The sequence below is a fragment of the Ursus americanus genome, chromosome 34 (genome assembly GCF_024610735.1).
Source record: "Ursus americanus isolate L20-20 chromosome 34, mUrsAme1.1.p, whole genome shotgun sequence".
NCBI classification, from domain to species: Eukaryota; Metazoa; Chordata; class Mammalia; order Carnivora; family Ursidae; genus Ursus; species Ursus americanus.
In genome coordinates this window covers 12,203,902-12,228,744 of record NC_142160.1, presented here as the reverse complement: position 1 = coordinate 12,228,744, position 24,843 = coordinate 12,203,902, and the positions used below count along the sequence as shown (strand labels likewise).

The 24,843-nt window shown below is 43.9% G+C and overlaps 1 protein-coding gene and 1 pseudogene across 1 annotated transcript in view; both read left to right on the top strand.

Moving 5' to 3' along the window:
• Positions 1 to 24,843, top strand: part of TRPM3 (transient receptor potential cation channel subfamily M member 3) — a gene marked incomplete at its 5' end in the record, with an annotated part of 257,261 nt that overhangs the window by 83,615 nt on the left and 148,803 nt on the right. The window contains one exon of the mRNA XM_045772551.2: positions 9,461 to 9,584. Coding sequence (XP_045628507.2) covers positions 9,461 to 9,584 — 124 coding nt within the window. The remainder of the gene's footprint in view (positions 1 to 9,460; positions 9,585 to 24,843) is intronic.
• Positions 9,591 to 23,393, top strand: LOC123776522 (small ribosomal subunit protein uS5 pseudogene; annotated as a pseudogene).

Genomic DNA, 24,843 nt, shown 5'->3' with positions numbered 1-24,843 from the left:
AAGACAGAAAGATTAGGAAGTTTGCTCAACATCCCACCGCTGGGGAGTGGTCTGTCCAGGCACATTGGGGCTGGAAGCTAAGCTCATGGCAGCTACCCCTTCCTGTCTCTCAGAAGATGAGACCCAGTCACTGCAGGAGGCTTGCTTGCCCCAGAGCTGAGTGATTCTTAGCAACACTTCCAGCTCCCCCCTTCTCTCAGGTGCTGGTTAACTTCTCCTCTGAATAAATGGCGGACCAACCTTTAAAACATGTCAGTTACAGCGAAGCCAGTGTTTTTGCCTGCCCGAGAAGCTCATCCATCTAAGTCCAGCTCTGATTCTGTCTTTTATGAGGGCCTAAAACAATAAAAATCCGACTATTCCTCCTGCCTGGCAACATGCAATAGTCGTTGATGGGATTTCACTTGGAATGAACACAGAGGATGTGTTTTCCCCTTTAGTTTTGGCAGCAGAGAAGCTACCTGGCCATGTGGCGGTCCCTGTGTGCTTTGGCAACACGGAACAGTTTTCACTCCTGGGCATGTTCATAACCAAAAGAAGGAAAGGAGAGAGATTACAGAGACACAGCCAGCACTGCTGAGGATTTTTCACCTACATGTCCTGCTAATTTCTGCCCAAGGTAAAGAGCTTGGCAGCCCCATCTGCCTCAAGAGCACTGCTGTCCAATAGAACTTTCTGTGACAGTGAAAATGTTCTCTATCTGTCCAATCAGATAGCCACTGAGCACTTGGACTGTGGCTAGTGTGACTAAGGATTTGAATTTTAAATTTATTTAGCTGTAGTTAATTTAAATTCGAATTGCCACATGTGGCTAACAACTCCCATATTGGATAACATAGCTGTAGGAGTTCTGTAATTGAGCTCCACTGCTCAGGGACCCCTTGAGTGTCCGACAGATTTTTCAGTGTTATTGGGCATTGTTCCCTCCGTTCTTTAATTACTTTCTTTCTTGCAACCAACATTATATGTTCAATCATTCAACAAATTTTTTAAAAGATTATTTATTTATTTTAGAGTGAGAGTAAGCGAGAGAGCACATGAGCTGGGGGAGGGGCGGAAGGAGAGGGAGAGAGGGACTCTCAAGCAAACTCCCCATTGAACATGGAGCCTGATGTGGGGCTCAGTCTCACAACCCTGAGATAATGACCTGAGCCAAAATCGAGAGTTGAAAGCTTAACCGACCCACCCACCCAGGCACCCCTCAACAAATATTTTTTGAAAACCTATTTTTCAGGCACTGTTCTAGGCACTGGCAAAAAAACACCTGTCAAGAAAATAGACCAAAATGTGGTTACAGAACTTACATTTTAGCAGGGTCAGATAATTTATTATTATTAACTTAATAAGCACATTGTATAATACTTTAGAAAGTGATATGCTATGGGAAAAGAGAAGGGTGAAGGGAATCAAGGTAAGGAGATGGTAGAAAAGCTTCTCTCTTCAGCCCCTTGATACTTGATGAAGATGAGAAAAGAGAATACATAAGTAATATCATGTGTCATCATCCATGCATCCAAGGAGTTAGTCTAGTTAGGAATTTCTTAGAATAATCTGTCTTTATGAAATGCCACACATGAAATGCCTAGCACAAATCTTGTCTTACAGTAGATGCTGAGTGCCTCTCTTTACAACCCTCGACCCCACTGCACCAACCCATTCTGTTTCCTTTTGTGTGTATATCTGCGACTTCTGTTTCACCATATCTAGCTCAAGATTCTAGAGTGGATTTTTTTTTAAGTAAAAAGAGAAAGTGAACAAAAATAAGAAATGCTCCCTCTGTGGGTAGTGGTAAATGAAATTTTTTTAACAGATTTCATCCACAAGTATGTGTCCTTCTCAATTACAGGCAGCTTCTCCAAGATCATTCACAACTACCTTGCGTTACTAGATAGAACACTCAGGAAAAGCCCAGGTGAACCACTTTTGTAGCCTACATATTAAAACAAGATTAGAGGTACTATTTTCACAGGTCTTAGTTGATAGAAGCCATTTGTATCTGGAGTTGATCTTCAGTAAAAAGCTGGGCAAAGTAAGTCCCCCCCATCCCATCCCATCCATTGGTCACTTCTCTGGGTCTCATTCACATGTTCCCCGACTTTCTGTCCAACAAGAAATAGTTCCTACAAACCATCAGCATCAGTCAGTTACCTGTGAGTTTAACACGAAACATCATTTAACCTAAGAGTTGCTCTTAGGACTTCCAACTGTTGAGCAAAATCTTTGCTGGCCTCTTAATTAATTAAAAGGAACTTTGGGCATCTGAGAAGCTGGGGAGTAATTCTGGGGGAAATAATGAATCCTTGAAACCAATGTTACTCAGTCCCAGTCTTCCCACACATAAGATACAGAACATCCTGTCTCGGGGATAAAACAGAGGAAATCTCCACTTGACTCTAGTCATTAAACAACACATCACTAACTTTACATAACCACACTGAGTTGAGCCTAGATATTTAGCCTAGTGTAGTTCATTATCAAGGATTCTTCCTTCCTGATTCTCCTGTCCTCTAAGTTCATTCAGCTCTGATGCTTTCAGGTATATACTCTTTAGGAAGTTAGTTTTCCACTGCAGGCTTCAGCCTCTTCATCCACAGTATGGCGGTTCCTAAATTGTATCGTTAATTTATCCCAAAGTTCAAATCCTTCCGCTGAATTTTCAGATGAGCAACATACAAACTCCAGAAATAGCAAAAGTTGAGATGTTATCTTACTCGTGATGAGAAGCTATTGCAGGGTTTTAAGAAGGATCCGATGCAATCATCTTTGTAGAACAACCATTCAATCAAATGTGCGGAATGGATTAAAGGAGGATAGAGAAGAAACCAATTAGTAGTCTGTTGGTACCATCTGAGTAAGCTACGAGGAGAGCCCAAACAAAGGCACATCCAGAATAATGTAAACTGGGGGTGCCTGGGTGGCTCAGACGTTTAAGCGTCTGACTCTTGATTTCGTCTCAGGTCATGATTTAGGGGGTCATTGAGATCGAGCCCCTCATCAGGCTCTGTGCTGGGCATGGAGCCTACTTAAGGTTCCCTCTCTTTTTCTTCCCCTGCCCCTCCCCCTCCTCAAAAAAAAAACATAAACTGGAACAATACTTCAGTAAGTCAAGATTTCTCTCTAGCTTTCGGGGGGTGATTGTTAGTGCTTTTCGTCTCCAAACAGACCTCAAGGTGAGATGAGGACCCCAAGAAAACACCCAGCTGTTTTTGTTGGTGACTTAAGCTGGGCATTAAGGTTGACCCAAGCACTCACACATTTGACTGAAGATGTCCCTTGCACACTGCATTTAACAGCTACAAAGTACGATGATGATATCCATGGAAAAGAGGCTCCCGCCAGATGCCCAAGGCCTAAAAGAAATGCCTGGTACATAGTACACACTAAATAAATGTAAACAGGATGCTGAAGCAAAAGAGAAAATATTTGCAGGTTCTATGCTTCGAATCGGTGATAACATTTTGAAAATACTTCTGAGTGATTAGGCTATCATTTTTAAGGAAAATGGTGATTCTCATAATCTGCTATTAAAAGAAAAAATGCACAGTAAGACAGCTGAGGCTGTTTGTCATTGAACTGTGGAAAAGATTGATGCTTTATAATGTCTCATCTGAACAGAATCCCTTGATGGATTTGCGGGTCTCCAAGATGACCACCATCAAAATAGGCCTTCTCTGTACATTCCTTCTTTCCTTCCACCAAGAGATGGAGCCCCTCCCTCCTCTTGAATCTGGGCTACTCTTAGACGTGCTTGATTAATTCAATGTAAGGAAATGACATTCTGGGACTTGTGAGGTTAAATCAGAAGCAGTCTTGAAGTTTTTGCCTGGGCCTCTTCGAACACTCACTTGGAATTCTCAGTATGAGAGAAGCCAGCTGCCGTGTACGAGGTCCATCCATCATGCAACCAGCCACCAGAGAAAACAATGCCAGCCAGTCCTCAGTTCTCTCAGCAAGCCCAGGCTGGGTACCAGACAAAGGAGCAAAGAAGTCATCTTGGACATTGCATTCCCAGCAGATGGCACGTGGAAGAGAATGGAGCCCCAGACATATGGCCCCAGTTGAGGCCTTACAGCCATTTACAACCATTCCATCCTCTCCAGCTGAGGACCCAGATATCACAGAGCAGCCATGAGTCATCCCCACCGTGCTCTGCCTGAATTCCAGACCCACAAAATCATCAACACAATTAAAAAAAAAATTTTACATCACTAAGTTTGAGGGTGTGTTACCTATTAATAGATTACCAGAATACATGGCTTACAACCCTATGAGTTCCTTGAGGCTAAGACTAAATATTATTCATCTCTCTACCCCGGCAGAGTGCCTGGCACATAGTAGGCACCAGTATCGTTTGTTAAATGAATAAATAAATAGATGGGCAGAAGTATGCATGAGTGTTTGCAAGGTTCCATGATAATGAAGCCTCCTGAATCTGCTGTGTATCTCTTTTTCCAAATGTAAGAAAGAGCTGGTGATCTCTGGCCTCTCTGAAGTGGGAAGTTCTTTCTCCAGCTTGGAGTGGGGGTGGCCTTGTACTATTGGGCTCAGGAGAGAGCTCTGTATTGTGCACAAAGGCTCCAGCCGCTGGTCGTGCTACTTACCAAGAAGGAATGTCAGTGAGCCAGGAGCCGTGTGGGACTGTGTTTTAATAACACAAATGCTTGCAAAGGCCTTGCTGCGTATCAGGCCCTCTACAAAGATTAACTCATTAAATACTCCCAAGTCTATGAGATAAGCACTCTTATAATTCTCATTTTACATATATGAAAAACATGACACGGAAAGACTAAACAACTTGTACGAGATCATATAGCTAGCAAGTGACAGCTTCGCTCCAGACAGCCTACCTCTGGTGACTGTCATGTGTTTTATTCACAATGTTGTCTGCCTCTCCGGGAAGAATCATCCTGTTACTTGTGACCCCAGAGTCACGGCATTTGGGAGAAAGGGGTAACTTTTACTAACCAAGAAGAGGGAGAAGAAGGAGGAGGAGAAAGAGGAGAGGGAGGAAGTAGAGGAGGAGAGGGCCCAGAGGAGGAGGAAGAGAAGAAAAGAAAAATGCCATTCTTTGTGACCTTAGGCAAGACATGTAGCCTTTCTGTGTCCTGAGGTTATATGTAGTAATTTGCTTTGGCATGAAGCAAACGACAACATTTCATTTTTCTTTAGAGCATTTGAGATTCTCTAGGAAATGATGTCTTTTAAGTACCAAATTGCGGTACTATTAATGATCTTTATTTATCTAGGTAAAATTTTCTTGTATCTGAATAAATGAACTGAGAGTGTCAGTGGAGGGTGGGAGAAGGGCTTTACTCCCTGATGAAAGCCATTAACCTAAGTTTAGCTCATTGCATCCCATTGAATTCTAAATGCATTTTCTAATTTTTAAATCTAGGAACAAAACTCTGATATTGCGGGTAATTAAAGTCATTCTGAGAAAAGTGTGCACACTTGGGTTGTATTGCTAGCCTTTGAACAGAATGCGAATAGCCAATTTGGGAAGTTCCATTGGTTACTCCGAGCACTGGATGTATGCTGACCTATTTCACATACTTCTGTGACTCATCCAAAAAGCTCCAGATCACAAGTTCAGCATTTAAATGGAAACACAAATGCCATAGTATGGAGATTATCCTCACTTCAATGACTACCCTTCCTAAATCAAGAAACATTCTAATTTGAGGTATACCAAAAATAGCATTGGTCCATATGGAGCCACAAATTAACAGTTTCTATAAATAGGCACCACTTTGTCAAAGGCCCAATTCTAAAATGAAAATTTTATATAATACTATGACCATGTTTTGATGTCAAGAAATTCTCAATCACTATTCTAGTGCCATAAAAAGAAATCTAAAATGGGCTTATTTCTATTTTTTGCTGGTGATTAAATATCATGGTCAAGATTTTTAAATCATTCCAGTGTTGTGCAGGGAAAAAAATGGGAAGAGCTGGGAAAGCAATAATTTCAAGAAAGCAGGCTCCCCAATATCCTACAGAATATGGTCACAAAGAAAGGGTCCTTAGAGAAGACAGAGGAAGTCTTTGTGCCAAATAGAAAACGTCTCATTCAGCATAGCAAATACTTGTGAGAAATCAGAAGCGAATAGAATCTTCAACATACTAAATGAACTTTGCCATTGTCCTCACTCTTCCCTGTATCTTCAGATTTCCTTCAGGTGTTCTATCACAAAAAGGAAAAGCAATTTCCTAAAACAAATATACTTCAATTTCTGCTTCCAATGCAGATGATTAGGAAACTAAAAGACATATTTAGAGGTTTCAAACAGGAAAAGCAGCACCACGATGGAAGGCCGAATTCCGTAGACTCAGCTCAAGCATTGACATCATCAACCTACGTGACTGTACAACTCATTTTGGTCTCTTTGGGCCACAGTCTCCTCTTCTGAAAAATGGAATGAATACCTGCTTTGCTCTCAGATTGTTATGCAAATCAAATGATATTATCCCATTTATGTCCTAAAACATGGTGTGCTCTGAACGCATCAAATGCTGTACAGGATCTTCTTTTAAAAGTTCTTAAATGCTTTCTGCAAAAAGCATGGGACCTAATACCTGTTATTTCTTTGCCAAAAGGGGGAGATTTACAAATGTTCATGAGCTAATAAAGCCAAAGAAACATCAAAAATGTGATTTTCCTCTTGATGCAATCAGGGTGGTAAAATAACTAAAGCCAGAATAACAGTTATTTAATGTTTAATGAGTATAACTTAATCCTTTGGAAAGACGAAAACATCTTTGTCCCACCTACAACCACTCTGCTCCATCAGTGACAGGCACCCCACACTTTGGAAAACACCAGTTTAGACAACCCTTGTACTTCTAGAAGTAAAATTCTGGGGTTTTGTTGCTAAATGATTTAACCAAAGGTACAACTTCATTCAGTTGCAAAATTGAGCTAAAAAGTATAAGATCTTTATACTTTTTAGTATCAAGACGTCTTTAGTGTCTTTTAGCTCCCCTCACTAACAAAGCTCACAATCAACTAAGTTGCACATGACTTCTCAATTTTTACAAAGTGATAGACTACATACAAATAACAGATCCCTCAAACAGTTAATGACCTCAGGGAACAGGGATTTCACTACAGATGGTTAGCAATGGAAAACAAATCTCAAGTTGTTATCAAAATTAAACACCTGCAGATGAATGATTGGATCTATCAAGTGGCTAATGAGGAGCGTCTCTTCTTGTGTTGTTAATCATGTATGGCGTTTATGTATACTCAATACTCAATATTGCAGAACTCTCTACACCCATCCACGTGGGTTGCCTGTTAAGCAGAGTGCTCATGTCTTGACCCTTCAGGAAACTTGGCAACACAGATGTGATCATGTCACTCTCCAGTGGCTTCTCATTACCTGTGGGACAAAATCCAAAGTCTCTAGCACCATCTCAAAAGTCCCCCATGATCTTATCCTTACTCACCCCTTTTGCAGCACCATCTTGTTCCACTCTTTCTTTTGCTCGCCATGTGCTAGCCATACTGACCTTCTTTTCTTTTCTCAAAACTGAGCGTGTTCATGCTGTCTCATCTGCCAAGAATGCTCTGACTTAGCCCCACCACCTCCCCAATTGTGTTAATGCTCATTTATTCTTCAAGTCTCAGATTAAACGGTTCTTCCTTAAAGGAGTCTTCCCTGTACCCCCAGATTAGATTATATTCAACTGTCACAAGTTCTCTACTTCTTTACCACTGACAATCACAGTTGAATTGCTAGTTCCTGCCTTTCTACTCCACCTGTGTGTAAGCTCATTGAAGGCTGGGAGTGTACGTCTCTCATCTATCCCTATAGCCCTGGCATGAACTAAAGTCTCTGGCACTAAGTAGACATCACTAGGCAATTATTGAATGAATGAATGAATGAATGAATGAATGAATGAATGGTTTCAGATTGGTCTACACCTAAGGCCACAGAGTCCTCCAGAATAATTTAGTAATCTTGAGAGGATCTGGTATTAATTTTCAACTTCATCTGAACCATTCTGTTTTTCTAAATATTCATGATATAAATCTTCCTGGGGGGCAGAAGGCGTAACCCAATCCTCCATCAAGCTGCGTGACATTCCAGGATCTTTAGTATATTCTGTCATGAAGAATGCACCCTCCTCAAAACTTAGGGCACCATCCTATCCAATCTCATGGGTTCAGGTGATCCTCACATAATCCTAGGGCACAGAAGGATATCCTCAAGCCTACCGTCTTGCTTTATTTGAAGCAACAAAATTTGTTATGCTTTCACATTAAAGCAAATGTAATAATTTGCTTCTCAAGCAGCCACAGTGTTGAAGAGAGGCCGGTATAGTGCACTTGGTGTAATGAGAGACAGGGGTGTAATGGAAAGAGTACTGGACGAGGAATCAGAAGACCTAGAATCTGGTTCTGGCTCTGCCACTCATCTGCTAATGACTCTGGCTCTTTCCAGCTAAAATATACTTTCCTTTTAAATTGTACAGACCTTTTGCCTACAGGATACCCATGAGCCCCAAATGAAATAATTATATTTTACTGTTATATATAGGAGTTTCTTGTTCTTCAATTATGGGGAAAAAATGATAAAACCATAAAATGCTAGGCAGAGTATAATTTTGTCACTGGTCCTTGGAAGCGGTTTTATCTTCCTGATTTTGGACAGAATCTATGAACAGTTAAGTGATTTTTCATTCCCTGCCATCTGATGGCTGGTAAAGATAGCCCAGTTCTCACCAGGCCAGTTAGTGAGGGCGAAGTTAAAAGTTACAGCTGGTCCAACTTTGAGAGGCAACAGGGCAGTGATTGGGTATAATGTACCTCCCTTGCTTTTCCTCATTCTTCTATAGCATGAAAACTATCTTGTAATGAAGTCATCCATATTAGACCTCCCGTGGCTCAGACTCTTGTTGTCTGTAACACAGCCAGTGTTTGACATAAATGCTGACCTGAATCGTAGGTCAGAAAAGTTACCACCTACAGGAAATGGTTTTAGAAGAAACATAAGTCCTATTTCTCCTCATTGGTGCTCACATTACTGAGACAGAAGCTTTTCTCCCACAATTAGAGATGAAGTTGAAATTTAAATCTTCGTATATGTAATACAGTAAGTTTTTCCCAGGATGCTAATGAGTAAGGCTTTTTTTGATAACGGCACTTGAGGAAGAGTGTATTAGACATGCTATATAAAAGAAAAGAGAGACAGAAAAAAGAATCAAATTCATCTTCTGACTTTACTCTTTTAGGTTCTGAGACATTAAAATAGATTTATTTTTAAGTGCACTGTTGCTGTTGTTTTTTTTAATTATCACAGTCCAAAAAAACTATGGGGAGAAAAATATAGGAGGAAATAACTCCTGTCTTAAGTCAATCCTCACCGTGATTTCCTGTGTCCTAGAATATTTCTCAGAAACATGTACTGAAGAGGAGCTGGGTTGACCTGTGCTTTGGCATTGTTTCTAATTGCAGACTTATCAATGAATCTCTGCGGGACCAGCTGCTGGTGACCATCCAGAAGACTTTCACGTACACGCGGACCCAAGCCCAGCATCTGTTCATCATCCTCATGGAGTGCATGAAGAAGAAGGAATTGGTATGTAAACAGCGTTCCCCATGAGTGGCAGAGCCCTCTCCATATTCCCTTCGTCCATCGAAACATTTTCTTGAATCACACACCAACTGCTCTTTATTTCCAGCCAAGCTCACAAGGTTCCTTGGGCTCCACTAGCTCCTGTAGCCTCCGCCCCACAGTAGCTAAGACACTACTCTTTCTGCCCGAATTTAATGAAGTGTGTGCAGCCGGGCTTTAGCGCCCTCATGAAGCTCACCCCAATGCTTCCGATGGCCTCCACCAAAGGAGTTGAGGAGAGAAAATACGTTTCCTCCTGGAAAATGCTTCCCTTCGGGGCTTCCCTTTGCTTGGGAGTAGCAATCACTGATGCGCTTATTGTCAAATATCTTCGTGACACAGGGCTGCTGTGCTAATATGCTAATCCATGCGGGTAGAAAAGGGAGGGACGTGCCTGTAGAATGCTGGAAACTTCTGTAGCTTCTGAAGTGTCCTCCAATAACTACAGAAACATTTCCTACATCTGGTGAAAGTGTCTTGCAAATGTGGTATCATCACAGAGACCTTCTGTTAGAGCGAACAGAAATAACATGAGCTAACATTTAACGAGTACTTGCTATGTGCCAGGCAGCATGCTAAATCTTTACATGGATTAACTGCTGTGATCTTTACAACTGATCCAGTGAGAGAGGTAGGATCATTATCCTCACCTTACAGGTGAGGAGATACAAACAGACTTGATTAGTAGATGAGAAAGCGGACTCAGCACCGAGGTGTTTCTTCTCTGTGAGAAATGCTCTTATCAGAAATCGTCTCACGGAAGCAAATGTAGCACCTTACCCACTCTGAGCAGATTCCCTGCCCGCCTCAGCAAGCAGAGACTATCCTCAGAGGTCACTCGAGCCTGCCTGCTGACAGAGGAAGTTAAAAGAGCAGCTTAAAATGAGCAGAAGCCTCACTCAAGGTTTGCACCACTTAGAGTCTGCGCGGGCATCCTGGAATGATTATCTTTGGGGACATGATGGGGAGAGGGGCACTTCTCCTCCTGAGGGACACCAGGGCCAGACCCTGAAAGGTTCAGCCACAGGGAGGCAGAAAGGGTAGGGAGGGGCTGGAGTGAGTCACTCTCAGCCAGTTCCCCCACGAGACCATAAGCTCCTCCAGGCATGGTCTGGAGCCCTCTTGCTCACGATGGTGTCCTTATGCCCAGGACAGTGGCTGGCACACACTGGGGCTCACTGAGGCTGCCAGGATGGAGGGGAGCAGGGGAAGGAGGCAATTTCTGAGTTTGGGAAGCGAAACATTTAGGAAAACAGGACTTGATTCAAGTAAGCACGACCCATGTTTGGAAGGCATCTGCGTGACCTCTGTGAGAACCTATAGCCCCTTCCAGGTTTGGGGTGAAAGTTGCGACCTCTAATCCTTGAGTGTCCAAAGACCCAGGTGGTCTGGCCACCTTGTACAGAGAACCGAGTGTACAGACGGGGTTCACAGCCATGACTGCTGGTGCCCGCAAGGCGATTCGGTTTAAACACTTCCTCCAGCCCCAAAGAGGCACATGAAACCCTGAACCTGCCACAAGTAGAATGGATTTCCTGCTGACTGTGTGCTAATGGTTTTCCAATGCCAACCGTGAAAACTTACCAGAACTATCCATTTCAGCGGTCCTGTAAATTTCCTAGAAAGGCAGTTAGGATTCAAATTCAGGAAACCACTTGAAAGTCGTAAAACCAGATGAGAGTGAATGGCCTCTCCAAATGAGGTGTTTCTTAGGACTGTTCCCTGAGATTCTGCCTAATAATCATTATGTCCCTTCATCATGGCCCCTGATGAAAAGGTCAACTGTATTTTAGTGACAGATATCTACTGCAAGATCGGTGAGATATCCCTTGCTATAGGCTAAGGCATTGCAATCTTAACAAGAAATAAGTCGTCCTCATCACCATAACTGGGCAGGAATGAAGATTTTTAAAATCATAAACGTAATTAAAATGATTTTCATTTTTGGAGGGACTGTTTATATATGTAACAGTACTAGATGCTCTGTTAAGGATGTGGGCGTGAGGTAGGCATTGTTTCTCTCCTTTGGAGGGGAGCGGGGGAGAGGACTGAAGTGGGAGAGGAAGGTGCACACAGTTGGGAAGAGCCCCGCGGGGGCTGTCCTGCTGCGGAGCCCAGGTGGCTTCTATTCCCCATGCTGCCTGGCTTAGCACATCCTAGGTCCAGAAAGCATCCGCATGACCTTTGTGAGAACCTTCAGCCCCTTCCAGGTCTGGGGTGAAAGTTGCCACCTCCAAGCAGTTGCCTTCCAGTTGCACTTACTCCCTTCACAGATGCAGTGGGATATAATATTCTGAGGTCAGTCGAACCCTTGCTAAGTTCACTGAAGGGACTTGGTTCCAGAGTGGAACTGACATCTTTCTCATCCCAGCGTCCTTGTAACTTCTGTAATAAAGAACTTCACTAGGCAAGTGTAGTTAGTTTGTGAAATTTGGGTCTCTGGGCCATGTGGCCTCATGGCAAATACCTCCTGAGGGGCCTTTTTGTTGGTACTTTCTATTCATTTCCTATTGTTCTTGGAGAAATTTACTTCTCCTCTTGGGTCCAAACGACATCTCAGAATTGGTCGGTCACCTTTTGGGAGATAAATTCCCCCTAGAAACCAACCTCCAAGCTAAGTTCCATCAGAGTTATCCAGAAAAAAATAAAGAGGTTAAATCTATTCTCAGCAGCATATCAACTTGGGGGCAAATGTAGGGGACCAGCACTTTGTACCCCTTCACCCCCTTCCTCTTCAAGAGCGGTCTGGTTGTGAAAAACTCAGGACCAGGAAAAGAGGACCCGAAGCCCAGGGACTCATTTGCCACCTTCCCTTTCCACGCTGTTGGCTCCTCCCATCTGCTGTCCTCTCTCAGCTGCTGGACCTCACAGGGGCCACCTTGCCACCCCCTGTCTGTCACACCCGGGAGTCACGTCTGCATTCAGAACAGACAGTGCTCCCAAATCCAAGACTTTAAAGTCCACGTACCTGTCCAAACACAGCTGCCTTTCCTCCTCCACTCATCACCATCACTTCCTTCATCTCAGACTTGAACACCAAGCTTCTCCGTAGTTCACTAGTCAGAGTCCAAACTGCTGAGATAATCTCCATGGAAGCAGAGTGTGGTTGAGTGCAGTTTTCTCTGCCCGGTGCCTCGCAGAGAGAGTCCAGACTATTTCCGGTCTTGGCTTGCCTGGGTCCTCTCACCCACCCACCCCTCTGCCCGTGGGCCTGGTGCTTCTGGGTACCACTCCCAAAGTGGAGTCATCTGGTTCTTACTCAAATAGGCCTCCAGTGACATCAGTCGCCTCTCCTGTTCCCTGCAATTGCTATAAACCATGGTAATCTCCTGACGGCCTCTTGGGGGCCTTTGCAGGACATGTCACAGTCTTATGGTATCGCTGCACGAGCTTCCTGCTTCCTTTCCCACAGCGAGCTCTCCTGTGCGATAGTGATGCTAAAGTCTAGAAGCAAATTTTGCCACTAGACTATTAAGGATGCTTCTCCAGTCCGTCAGTTCAGGAGGTACAGGAGGGAAGATAAACGGATTTGTCCTTAAAACTCGTCAGTCAAGAAGATTCCAGGGATGCCACGGAGACACAGAGAAGAGGCAGCTTGGGGAGAACTAGAGGGGACCTGGGATCGAGCTGTATGTGGCAGATGATGGACACACGGGCTGAGAGGCGAAACTGAAGGAGTAGCTCCCTCTTCTGGCCTGGCAGCCGGAGCGGTGGCATCTCGGTGTCGTCACATTCTCATTGGGGTGGGGGTGTGGGGACCTTGAAGCAAAGAACAGCCATAGGCATAGAGCACGTGCTAATGGAACAGATAGAAGCAATGATATTGGCTCATCGGGCTTGCTCGTTCCTCTTCTTCCTCCTCCCTCTATAAACAGATGCTTATCAATGACTGATCCTTGGCTCTTTCCACTTTCGGTCACTATTCTAAAAGACAGCTATTCAGTTGTCTCATTTGAGACAACTCCCAAATGCACAAATACCCAGCGTTGTCTCCCTCCAGGCTCCTGCATTTCCAGATTCCACACCCTCCTTGTCTTCCTTGTCTAGATTATTTCTGTCCCCCACTAACCTGGTCTTCCCTAATCCATTACCCTCCAGTAATCCATTCTGTAGGCCAAGGGGTCAGCAAACGTTCAGGTTTTGTGAGCTACAGAAAGTCTCTGTCACATAGTTTCTTTGTTTATGGGCTTATTTGTTTTTAAACAACACGCCAAAATCTCAAAGCCGTCCTCTACTTACTGGCTGTCAGAAAATAGGCCATGGGCCAAATGTGACCCACGAGCTGTGGTTTCTTGGCCCCTGCTACTCAGGATTGCCAGCTACTTCTCACTGAAGCACAGAACCAATGACATCACTCCTTGGAATGTGAAGTGTACTATTTTGCTTCTGTTTCCAGTCTTAAATCCCACCGCTTTTTTATGGACCTTTTATGCTAACTAAACCAATCTTCTTGCAGTTATTTTTTTATTGCCTGCTTCCCTGCATATGTTCAAACTTAGAGCTCTCTCATTAGCCATACCAATTGCCAAACACATATGCACGCACGAGTGCACAAGTGTGCATGTGCATTCACACCCCCCCCCACAGACACACCTAGAATACAGTGCACTCCTTTATTTGCAACTCTCTTGTGGGCTCATCATTTTTACCTTAAGTCATGTGCGTATGTCTCGGACTTCTCACGTAAGCTCATTGTTCTGTTTTCCCTGCACCCACTCATCCCTTGTCCCTCAAGCACAGCATAGACAGAGCAGACACCCGATAAATCTTTATTTAATGGATGAGTAAATGAGTGAATTCCGAGGAATATACATTAGTGGGGAGAGCTACGTATTTAATATCCATAAATTGCCATAAAATCCCCACTAACGCGGTGTTATGTCTCCTTAGGGAGTCATTGATTTGGCTTATGGACTTAGGTTTGATTCAGGGGCATCTGCTTCCGTTGTGGGCGGTGTGTTCATGTGGTGGTTATGAGGAATAAGGCTCTAGAAGCAGACATACCTGGAATCCAGTTCTGGCTTCATCATGCAAGTGACTGAACTCCACGAAGCCCCAGGACCGTCTGCTTTAAAAGGGAAGTGACAATAATACCATGTGTTCTAGGATCGGCCACATTTCCTCCTTTAGTACAGATTATATTTTGATTCTTTAAAAATACAACACAATGAGACAAATATCACGATAAACCAAACGATCAAGACTGGCCCGAGGGTCTCACATGCCCTCTAAGGACAAGGCCGAGCAGTAGCCATTGTTACTTGGCAGGTTAGGGTCTCAGCATCATGTAGGAGATGTTCCTGAAGACCGCGGTTACTCTATGGCCCTGAGTGATGGAGAGAATTCAGCATTCTAGCATGGGTAAGGAATGTTGTTGACACAGTGTGCGGCTCCTAGGAAGCACTGGATGATTTTCACTATAATTACATGTATTCTGTGAGTATCTGTAGTTATAGATACTAATTCGAGTGTAAGCACAGGTGTCTACTCTTGCCTTGTGTTTTCTCAGTCCTAGCTAAAATTGTCAGTGAGGCACAATTTGACCTCAGAGACCTGTCATCCCACCTTCCCATTCCAGCCCCCCCCCCCTTTGCTCATCTTCATGGACAGAGAGTACAGACAAGAGGAAACATAGACGTAACCTCCCAATGTCTTCCCTGTTTAACACCAATGCCCAAACAAGCCCAGTAGACTCCTATGGTCATGAGGGAAGAAAACTCTTAGAGCTGTAAAGGAAGGGCCATTTTAGGCCAAACGGCTGAAAGTCATAGAGTCATGTATCAAGTTTAAAAAAACAGTTCTCTCCAACACAGTGTTTGTGGAGAAATAGAAGTGCTCTTTGATGCTGAATTGTACCTCAGTCCTTTTAAATTCATTTAAATATCATCTTAACATAATTTAAATCTAAATATTTTAAATGAGTTAGTGGGCAAAGGAGGCAGAAGAAGTAGTGCGCCCTTACAAATGTTCTCCATATTGTGTTCTCAACACAAGTGGGGAGCAGGTTGATTTCTGAAGGTTCTGAAACTCTTTTAGATGATTAGAATACCACTTCGTAGGAATAAGGATGATGCAGGATTTGGAACCCGTTTGCTTGGCTTCAAATCCCAGATTTGCCGTTTAATGCACAGTAATCGGCACAATAATCTCTAGATGCCTTTGTTTTTTCCTCTAGATAATAATAATTGTATTTATAAGATTAATTAAAGGAATCGAATAAGTTAATAGATCCAGATAACATAATAAGCACTCAGTAGATACTTTCCTTGTAGCAATGATGACAATGGTGATGGTGTCTATATAACCCTCCATATTTAACAAAGATCATCTTCATGCCATCTCATCTGATACTACCGTGACCCTTGCTAATGTCACTATTAGTATCTCCATGTTATAGAGGGAAACCAAGACTCAAAGCCTTAGGTGACAGGCCTAGAGTCATGTAGCTCATTAGTAGCAACTTTAGGACTTGAACCAAGAGCATCTTTCAGCAGGGACTGAGCACTTCCCACCATATGTCAGCTGATTCCATATTCTAAATATCAGGTATGACCACATTAAAAATGACTTTGAAGTAGGAACCCATTTTCTCTATCATTTCTGGAATGATCCGAACAAATATTTATTAGACTTCAAGATTCCCGGAATGAAAAGAATACACTGTTGGCTGGCATCTCTATGCCCCTATGTAGCAGCCATCATATGCCTATAAGGAAAATGTAAGCACATTGCTTACTCGATACTTCTGCATCAAGGGCAAACTGAATTATTCTTTTCCAGGATAGTATTTTAATCAGACTAACTAGAAGCCCCCCATTTAGAGATCGACTCACCCTATTTCTTCTCACAAAATATTCACTGAAATAAAAAAGAAATTTGAATTAAAGAAATTTTTTAAAATGGCATTTACACAATCCCTTGCCAGGACAACGAATAATGATGTTAATACCTTTCATCTTATGTAATGTAGAAGAACACGTTATCGTAGACAAAATTCTGTTGCATTCCTGTTTCACTTGAACTGCACAACAATGGGGCGAGAATTATATCTATTTTTCAGCTAGCAGAAAAACAAAACAAACTGGAGGAGTCCACAGAAGTGTATAGAAAATGCCCGTTTGATTTCCATCCTCACTATCAAAGTCTCAGACTCTCTCTCAGAACCAACAGAAATGACCCTGACCTTTCCCAGCCATAGTCAGCAAACATTATCAGTGGATTCGAGGCAATAGAAAAAACACAGAAAATACTTTTATTGAGAAAAATAAATTAAAACAATATGGTAAATAAAATATAAATACACAAGAAGTAAACATATTATTGCATTCCCTTTAAGAGCTGACTTACTAAATAATTTACCTAACAATTGGCTTGAGTGTCAATTCTAGACTGTCTTTGTAAAGACTGGGTTTCAGAGACTCAACATCTCGCCGCCACTATGCATTCCTACTCCTCCTAGGCCAGGGTCTCACCATGTTTGCCTCGACCAATGGTCTCTGCTTGGCCACACCACCACCAGCTGCTCTGTTCCAGCTGACGCTCAACTGCCGAATGATACGTCTTAAAGAGCAACTCTCCTAACGCAACCTCCCACCCAACCACAAACCCCCACTGTCCTTAGCAGTGTTTGCCGGAGTGAGGAGTGCCGATTGCCTACGAGATTATTTCAGGAGGAAGCCAAATCAATATTTTTATTTTAAGAGGCACGTGTTAATTTGCATATAGATTACAAAGAATGACAACAAAGCACAAAACCATGAATAGTAAGTTTAAATAAACACAAATTTTAAAGGGGAATCGATTTGAAGAAAACGATCTGATTGTAGTGTTGGTATATGTAGAAATAGTCAAACAGTGAAGACTGTACAAGAAAGACTGTTAGGTTGGAACATACTGGCCTTCAGAATTTTCAGTTCCCTAATGTAGCATTCAAGGCCCTTTATGGTCTGGATCAGGTCTACCTTTCCAGCCGCAACTACTATGACCACTATTTTCATACTCTAGTTTAACTAAATCTAATTTTCCTTAAGGAAAAAGACCATGCCTTATACATCTTTCTGTATTTTGTGCCAACTCTTAAATCCTCTTTTCAAATGTTAAATGCACTAGTTTCTAGAAGCAGTGGGATGGATTCTCTACCCCTACTCTACAGCTGATTCCCAAATAGGAATATTACTAACCAAAAAGGAATACATGGATTAGTGTTTTCCCTGAATTCGATAGAGTAAGAATTCTTAGCCTCATGTCTAAGAACAACTATAAGTCTTCAGCAAGTTCTGTGCAAAATTTTGTACATATAAGCATATTCTGGAAAGAATGTATTCAATTCTCAGATTCCCCAGGATGAGTCACTCCAAAGAGTTAGGAATCACTGTAGTAGACGCCCTTCCATGGCACCAACTAAGTTTGGATCACAGGAGCCATAAACACTGCCTTACATTCCTTCTAGTCCCTCAGAGATACCCCATCTGGATGAACATTTAACCTCATCAATTTTTAAACATGTGCACCTCCACATTTCTCATTAACAGTTCTTGTAGATGTAATTTCTTCCATGCTAAACAGTCAATCATGCATTTCAGGAAGTCGGCAGCTTGTATATGGGCTGTGATCCAAAGAGCTATTTACAGCCCAGAGCCCACTGTCTCCTAAAGCAATGTAAATAATACAGCAAAATTCTGGTTTGCTATAATGAGACTGAGAACAGGAAACCAAGAAGTGCAGTTGCAAAGAAGAAAAAGATTGTCATCCCCTTCTCTGGGACAGGATCGACGCTAGACAAAATTTTTACTGCATTAACATTTTCAAACCTGTCCCCTCTTCCTCTGCAACATTGTTCCCAGTGCCCCCCCCCAAAGCCTCTCTGGACACTCTAATAGGATTTCCCCATCTCATTCCTCCAGCGTCACCCATCTCCCAACTGGTACCATGCCATGACCTCACTGCAGAGGAGCTTACCTGGGAATCTGGAGGCCAGTATTATTGAATTCGTATTTACGGATGCAGGACTCAGAGCCCTTTGGCCTCTGTAACCAACTTGAGCTTCTGATGGAGGATGCATATGGAACCGAAGGAATTATTTTTTTAAAGATTTTATTTATTTATTTGAGAGAGAGAGAGACCGCATGAGTAAGGGGGAGAGGCAGAGGGAGAAGCAGACTCCCCGCTGAGTGGGGAGCCCAAAGCAGGGCTCCATCCCAGGACCCTGGGATCATGACCTGAGCCAAAGGCAGATGCTTAATGACTGAGCCCCCAGGCACCCTGGAACCGAATGAATGATTGATTAAGGGACTCTAAGGCAGTATAACAAGTGAAGGGGAAAATGCAGGGGGGAGGGTTGGAAGGGCTGAGCTGTCACCTAGATTGTCCAGTCTTATTTGGAAATCTCATGTCAACTCTCATATTCACACCATTTCCAAACTCTGCTTCCTGCAGCATCTCCTTCATGGCCAAATGCAAGGAGAAAGGTGGAACAGACGCTGGCTTACCCTTTGTCTGTTTCAAATTTCTTTGAGTTCTCCAGCCCTTTCCAGTAACACTTCATTTGACCAAAGACTGTAGAATTAACAGTTTGAAAAATACAGCTCCAAAGGACCGAGGTGGTTCCCAACCTATTTCCTTCCATCACTTCGATCCCACAGAATGTACTCAAAGCCGTATGTTTTGTTGTGGTTTGACCCCACAGTGTTTGCAGGAGGGTCGAGGGGAAATTAAATGGGAAGGAGCCGGAGAGGCCATTGACAAGCGCCGGTTATTTGTAAACCAGCTGTCCAGAAGCCGGATACTTTCTGCTCTCTCTTCCATGCTAATCAATGTATATATAGTACCTCCTGTCATTTGAACTCATTCACCCACATTTCCATCTATATTAGTATTTATGCTGCTTCTTATTAGGTGTGATGCCCAGGAAATGAATACATTCATCAAACCCAAGGTTTCAGCCCGGGGCCATTAGCCTGATGCTGATCGCATGTCGCGGGATAGACCATTCTCCCAATTTATTATCGGCCTTCACCAAACCCAAACCTTGACCAGAGAAAATTATCCTAATCAGGGAGGACAAACACTCACTGCATAAAGATGATCACTGCCACTATCATCTCTATCATTTATCTTTGATTTTTATCTGCTTTATTTGGCTATTTTCTCTCTCAAAGAGAATTTAAATGTTCTGCCTGCTAATCGCCTCCTTTATTTTAAATCTGATTTACTTTTTTTCCTCTTTCTCATCTGGCCTTTTTCTCTCTTGTTTTCTTTATTCTCATGCCCAGTTCCAGGGTTTGTGATCAGCTGCGGCCAGAGCTCAGGCTCCCCGTGGAGCTGGTCTGTCTGCTTCATTCCCATAATAACACGACTTGCACTTCCCTACCCCCATCCTTGTGGACCATGACAGGCCTCTGGTGGCCACACTACTGTAGTCTCCTCCTCCTTCTCCTGCTCCTCCTCCCTCTTTTTAATTCATAGAGATATGGACACATAACCCACAGAAGCATAGAGGTTCAAGGTGTTAAGAAACCACATGGCAGCGGTTTCAACATAGGCCACATGTTAGAGTCACCTGGGGAGCTTTAAAAACCACCGATGCCTGGATCCCACCCCTGGAAGCTCTGGTCATTGGCCTGGGATGTGGCCCGAGTGTGAAAGGTGTGGAAAGCTCTCCAGGTGGGACTTTGTCATAGAAGGAAATTCTTGCTTCTGCACCATTACCACTCACACATTCTATTTCCTTCTGTGTCTTTGAGCCTAGAGAAGTTCTGGTATAATTTGTCACAAGGAGATGGGCTTCATTTTTCTGGAAAATAAATTAAGGTTTCACTTGTATGAAACTCCTCATTTTCCAAAGATGCCAGCAAGTGAAGCGTCATTATATATTAAGAACAGGTCTGGTGGGGGGCCGGAACATAGAAAAACCATAATTAGGTGAAATTGGCCACAACCAACTTGATTTTAAATTTAGATATTCTCAACTTACAGTGGGGTTATGTCCTGATAAACCCATCATAAAATGAAAATATTGTTAAGTCAAAAATGCATTAATACAGCTAACCTACTGCACGTCATAGCTTAGCGGAGCCTACCATAACATGTGCTTACAACATGGTGGCCTACAGTTGGACAAAGTCATCGAACACAAAGCCTGTTTTATAGTAAAGTGTTGGCTATTTCATGTAATTTCTGGAATATTGTACTGAATGTGAAAAACAGAATGTCTGTATGGATACAGAGTGGTTGTCTGTGTATCGGTTGTTGACCCTGGTGACTGCGGGGCTGCCCAGGAGCTGCGGCTGCCACTGCCCAGAGTCACGAGAAAGTGTCCTGACACATATCACTAGCCTGGAACGATCCAAATTCAAAATTTGAAGTCTGGTTTCTACGGAATGCAAATCACTTTCACACCAGAGTAAACCCAAAAACTCGTAAATTGGACCGTCCTAAGTTGGGAACCGTCTGTACTGTAATCGTAGTCTTCTCCAAGCACTTGGCCATAACTTCTTATAAGTGGTCAGAAGGACCGTTGGGGCTTCACTATCACCCTGGGGGCTCTGCACGTGCCCGCAATGAGCCATTCAATGATGAAGGACAGAAAACAGGGAACAGAGGAGGGAGAGACTCGAAGGAAAGGCAGGAAGTGGAGGAGGAGGAGTAAAGTAATCCCTAGCTTACCAGTTGCTTTGTAATTTTATCTTCCCCGCAACACTAGGAGACAGACAATATCCTCCCTATTTTACTGACCTGAGATCACTCAGCTGGTAAATGGCATGATCGGGCCTCCTCCTACCCTCCTACCCTCCCACCCACTGCAATTGTCCATTCAAAGACTGCCCTGCTTCTTCTCGAGAAAATACCAAGTGTCAGATGACGCTGATGCTGTGCGTGAGCTTGGGGGTCCCAGGGGCGATGGAATGGGAGACCACAGTGGCTTCTCTGTGGGCCAAAGACAAGGAGTGGATCCCTGTCACCAAACTGGGCCACCTGGTCAAGGACATGAAGATCAAGTCCGGGAGGAGGTCTGTTTCTACTCCCTGCCCATCAAGGAATCTGAAATCATTGACTTTTCCTGGGGGCGTCCCTCAAGGATGAGGTTTTGAAGACTATGCTGGTACAAAAGCAGACCCGTGCTGGCCAGCGGACCAGGTTCAAGGCATTTGTTGCCATCAGAGAGGACTATGGACACAGCGGTCTGGGTGTGAAGTGGTCCAAAGAAGTCGCCACTGCCATCATGGGCCATGATTCCAGACAAGCTTGACATCAACCCATGAGGCGAGGCTACTCGGGGAACAAGATTGGCAAGCCCCACACTGTCCCATGCAAGGTGACCAACTGCTGAAGCTCTGCGCTGGTGTGCCTCACCCCTGCCCCCAGGAGCACTGGCACTGCCTCGGCCCCCAAGAAGCTACTGATGGTGGACAGTATGGACGACTGCTCCCCCTCAGCCAGGGACCGCACTGCCACCCTGGGCACCTTCACCGAGGCCACTCGTGACGCCATTCCCAAGACCTACAGCTAGCTCAGCCCGACTCTGGAAACAGACTGCATTCACCAAGTCTCCCTATCAGGAACTCGCTGACCATCTTGTAACGACCCACACCAGAGTCTCAGTGCAGAGGACCCAGGCTCCTGCTGTGGCCACCACATACTTTATACAAGAAAAATGAAGTGAATTAAAGCCTACAAAAAACAAAAACACAAAAAACCAAAGATAACTACCCTACATCTGGTGTGAGTGAAATAAAGTTCCCTTGCTGATTGCTGCCATCCTCGTTCCAGGTGGGAGGATGGGCAGTTTCTGCCCAGAGGCGAGGGAGCTTGTAGCCCTCAGCCTCAGGTGGAGGCAGGCTGACTTGGGGCCCAAGGAATAAAGTTGGAATTTTCCTGGCAGCATGCTAACCTCCACAGGGCACTGAGTCAGGGGAGAAACACTTCTTCCAGTAATTTCCAGCAGGTGCTGCAGGAATGCCAACCCCAGAGTGTGAGTCCTTTCATCGGGCTTCCCCCCACAGAGAGGGCCACGGGACTTCTGCCACGGAGCCAATGGTTCTCATGCAGAACAACAGAACATTCACAAAAGCGCACCGTTCTGCCATCTAACAACATTAACAAAAAATCAAATGCCGATGATTCGACTAGAGGCAGATGATCTCACCTCGACAAAGGGCCGTCATTTTGTTTCCAAACCATAGAGGACAGGCTGGTAACCAAAGGGTGAAATCTCATAACAAAGTGGCATTTTCGAGGGGCAGGGGACAGGGGGCAATGGTAGACTCTCAAGAGAAGTTTTCCTTGGGAATGACCACCAACACTTAGCATATGTGTCGCTTTCCTTACTCTGGCACTGGTCTCTCATCTCAGCCACATTGGGGTTTCTTTGGTCTCAGACGTTGGCTTGTACCCTTCCTTGTGCCTGAAACTCTTTCCCTCCAGTCTTCACATGGCTGGCTCTTGTCATTTTTCATTCTCAGCTTGAACCTCCCCTCTTCCAGGAAGCCTTCCCTGACCACCCTATATAAAGCTGTTCCCCCGTTCACACTACCGTTTGTTTTGTGATGGCACTTGCCACACTGTGGACTTCTCTCATTTATTCGTCTTTGCATGTGTTTTTGTGTATCTGCACTTTCAGTCCCTAGGAAGACATGTTCTTGTCTAGCATGTCACACATCTCTAGATACAAAGTAGGTGCTCGAGTTAAATATCTGCTGAATAAATTGATAAATGAAGCCCAGGTCTGCCATATCTGATGCTGTATTTTCTCCCCGTGCCTTTTTTTTTTTTCAACTACTCTTTAGGGAGGACTCTATTTCAGGCCCTGTGCTAGGCACTTTGCACATATATTTCATTTAAAACTCAAAATAACACTATGCGATAGGTGTTGTTTCTCCAGTTTCACAGATTAAGAAACTAAGGCTTAAGAAATCAGATTTCTTCTCTAAGCCAGTATCATAACTGAAACAGCCAGGATTCAAGCACAGATGTGTCTAATTCCAAAGCTTTTGCTTTTCTCACTCTGTGACACTTTCTTTGCGGGGGGTGGGGGGAGAGTATCAGGGAGGATGAGTAACTTTCCAAAGACTTGGACAACAATACTTCTCATTTATCTTTCTTCCTTTCCTTGTATGTGTTCATTCTTTCTCCCATTTCACATTGCCAAAAACATGCACGTTACCTGGCAGGAAACACAGAAGTAATTCCTGCCAGAGAGAGTGCTTTCTGGAAACGGTGAAGTCAGGAAGTCACTTTGAACGGAAAGTTCCTTTTCCATGCCTCTCTGGAAATCTCCTCTCTTAATACCTATATTTCCAGTGCCTCAATGCACTGTCCTCAGTCCTTGCACCTCCAGAGAGATGCATCTGCAATGGAGGAATGCTTTGGAATAGGGCACAGTCCCAAATGCAGGACTGACGAGATCCAACTTGCAGATTCCATTATGGACAAAAACGGGGGCAGGATGATGAAGGAGATGATCCCCTCCTGATACAAGTAGAGCCCAAGATTGTCAGGACCTGTCACTGGCCTTTGTGTGGCTTTAAATGCCAGCGTTCCAGCTCTGCCTAAGACAAAATGTTTCTCAACAACCCGATTTCTAACCAGACCTCAACCATCTGCCATCTGTGAGCCGTAATCTCTGTCTTCCTCTTTCATTGGTCCTCAGAAGTTCTCCATCCCCACTGCAGCTGCTTTAGCTCTGTGTGTGGGCTGATGTTGTCACTCTGCCAGCCTGGCAGTCCTTGGTAGCTTTCTCAGCCCCAGTAGGGGAAGCCAGAGGGCTCAGGGAGGAGAATTTTCCAAACCTCCTTACAACAAACCAGCAAACTCCCAGATGCCCTGTGGGCACGGGCACACAAAGGGGCGGCTAGCAGAGCAGATGCCAGGCACAGCACACATTGTCCACAAATCAACACAGGCATATGCAGAAAGCTCACTGCAGGAAAATTCAGGCAGGAAATGCATTTTTTTAAAAAAAAGCCAGATCATCACACATGCCAATAAATGATGAGCATCAAACAGAAGTCCAGAATGTATTCAGGAAATCCCCATGGTGTCCATGGGGTGGGCTTCAGGTTGGAGCATTCATTCACATTCCATTTAGGGTCCCCTTTTAAATCACCCAGAGCAAGCTAGAGTCTGTGTGTTACCTGCGATACTCTTCTGTTCAACAAACTACTTTTGCAGTTTTTCATTCATTTCTTGAGTGCCTGCTACGTGCCCAACAGTATTTGAGGGGCTG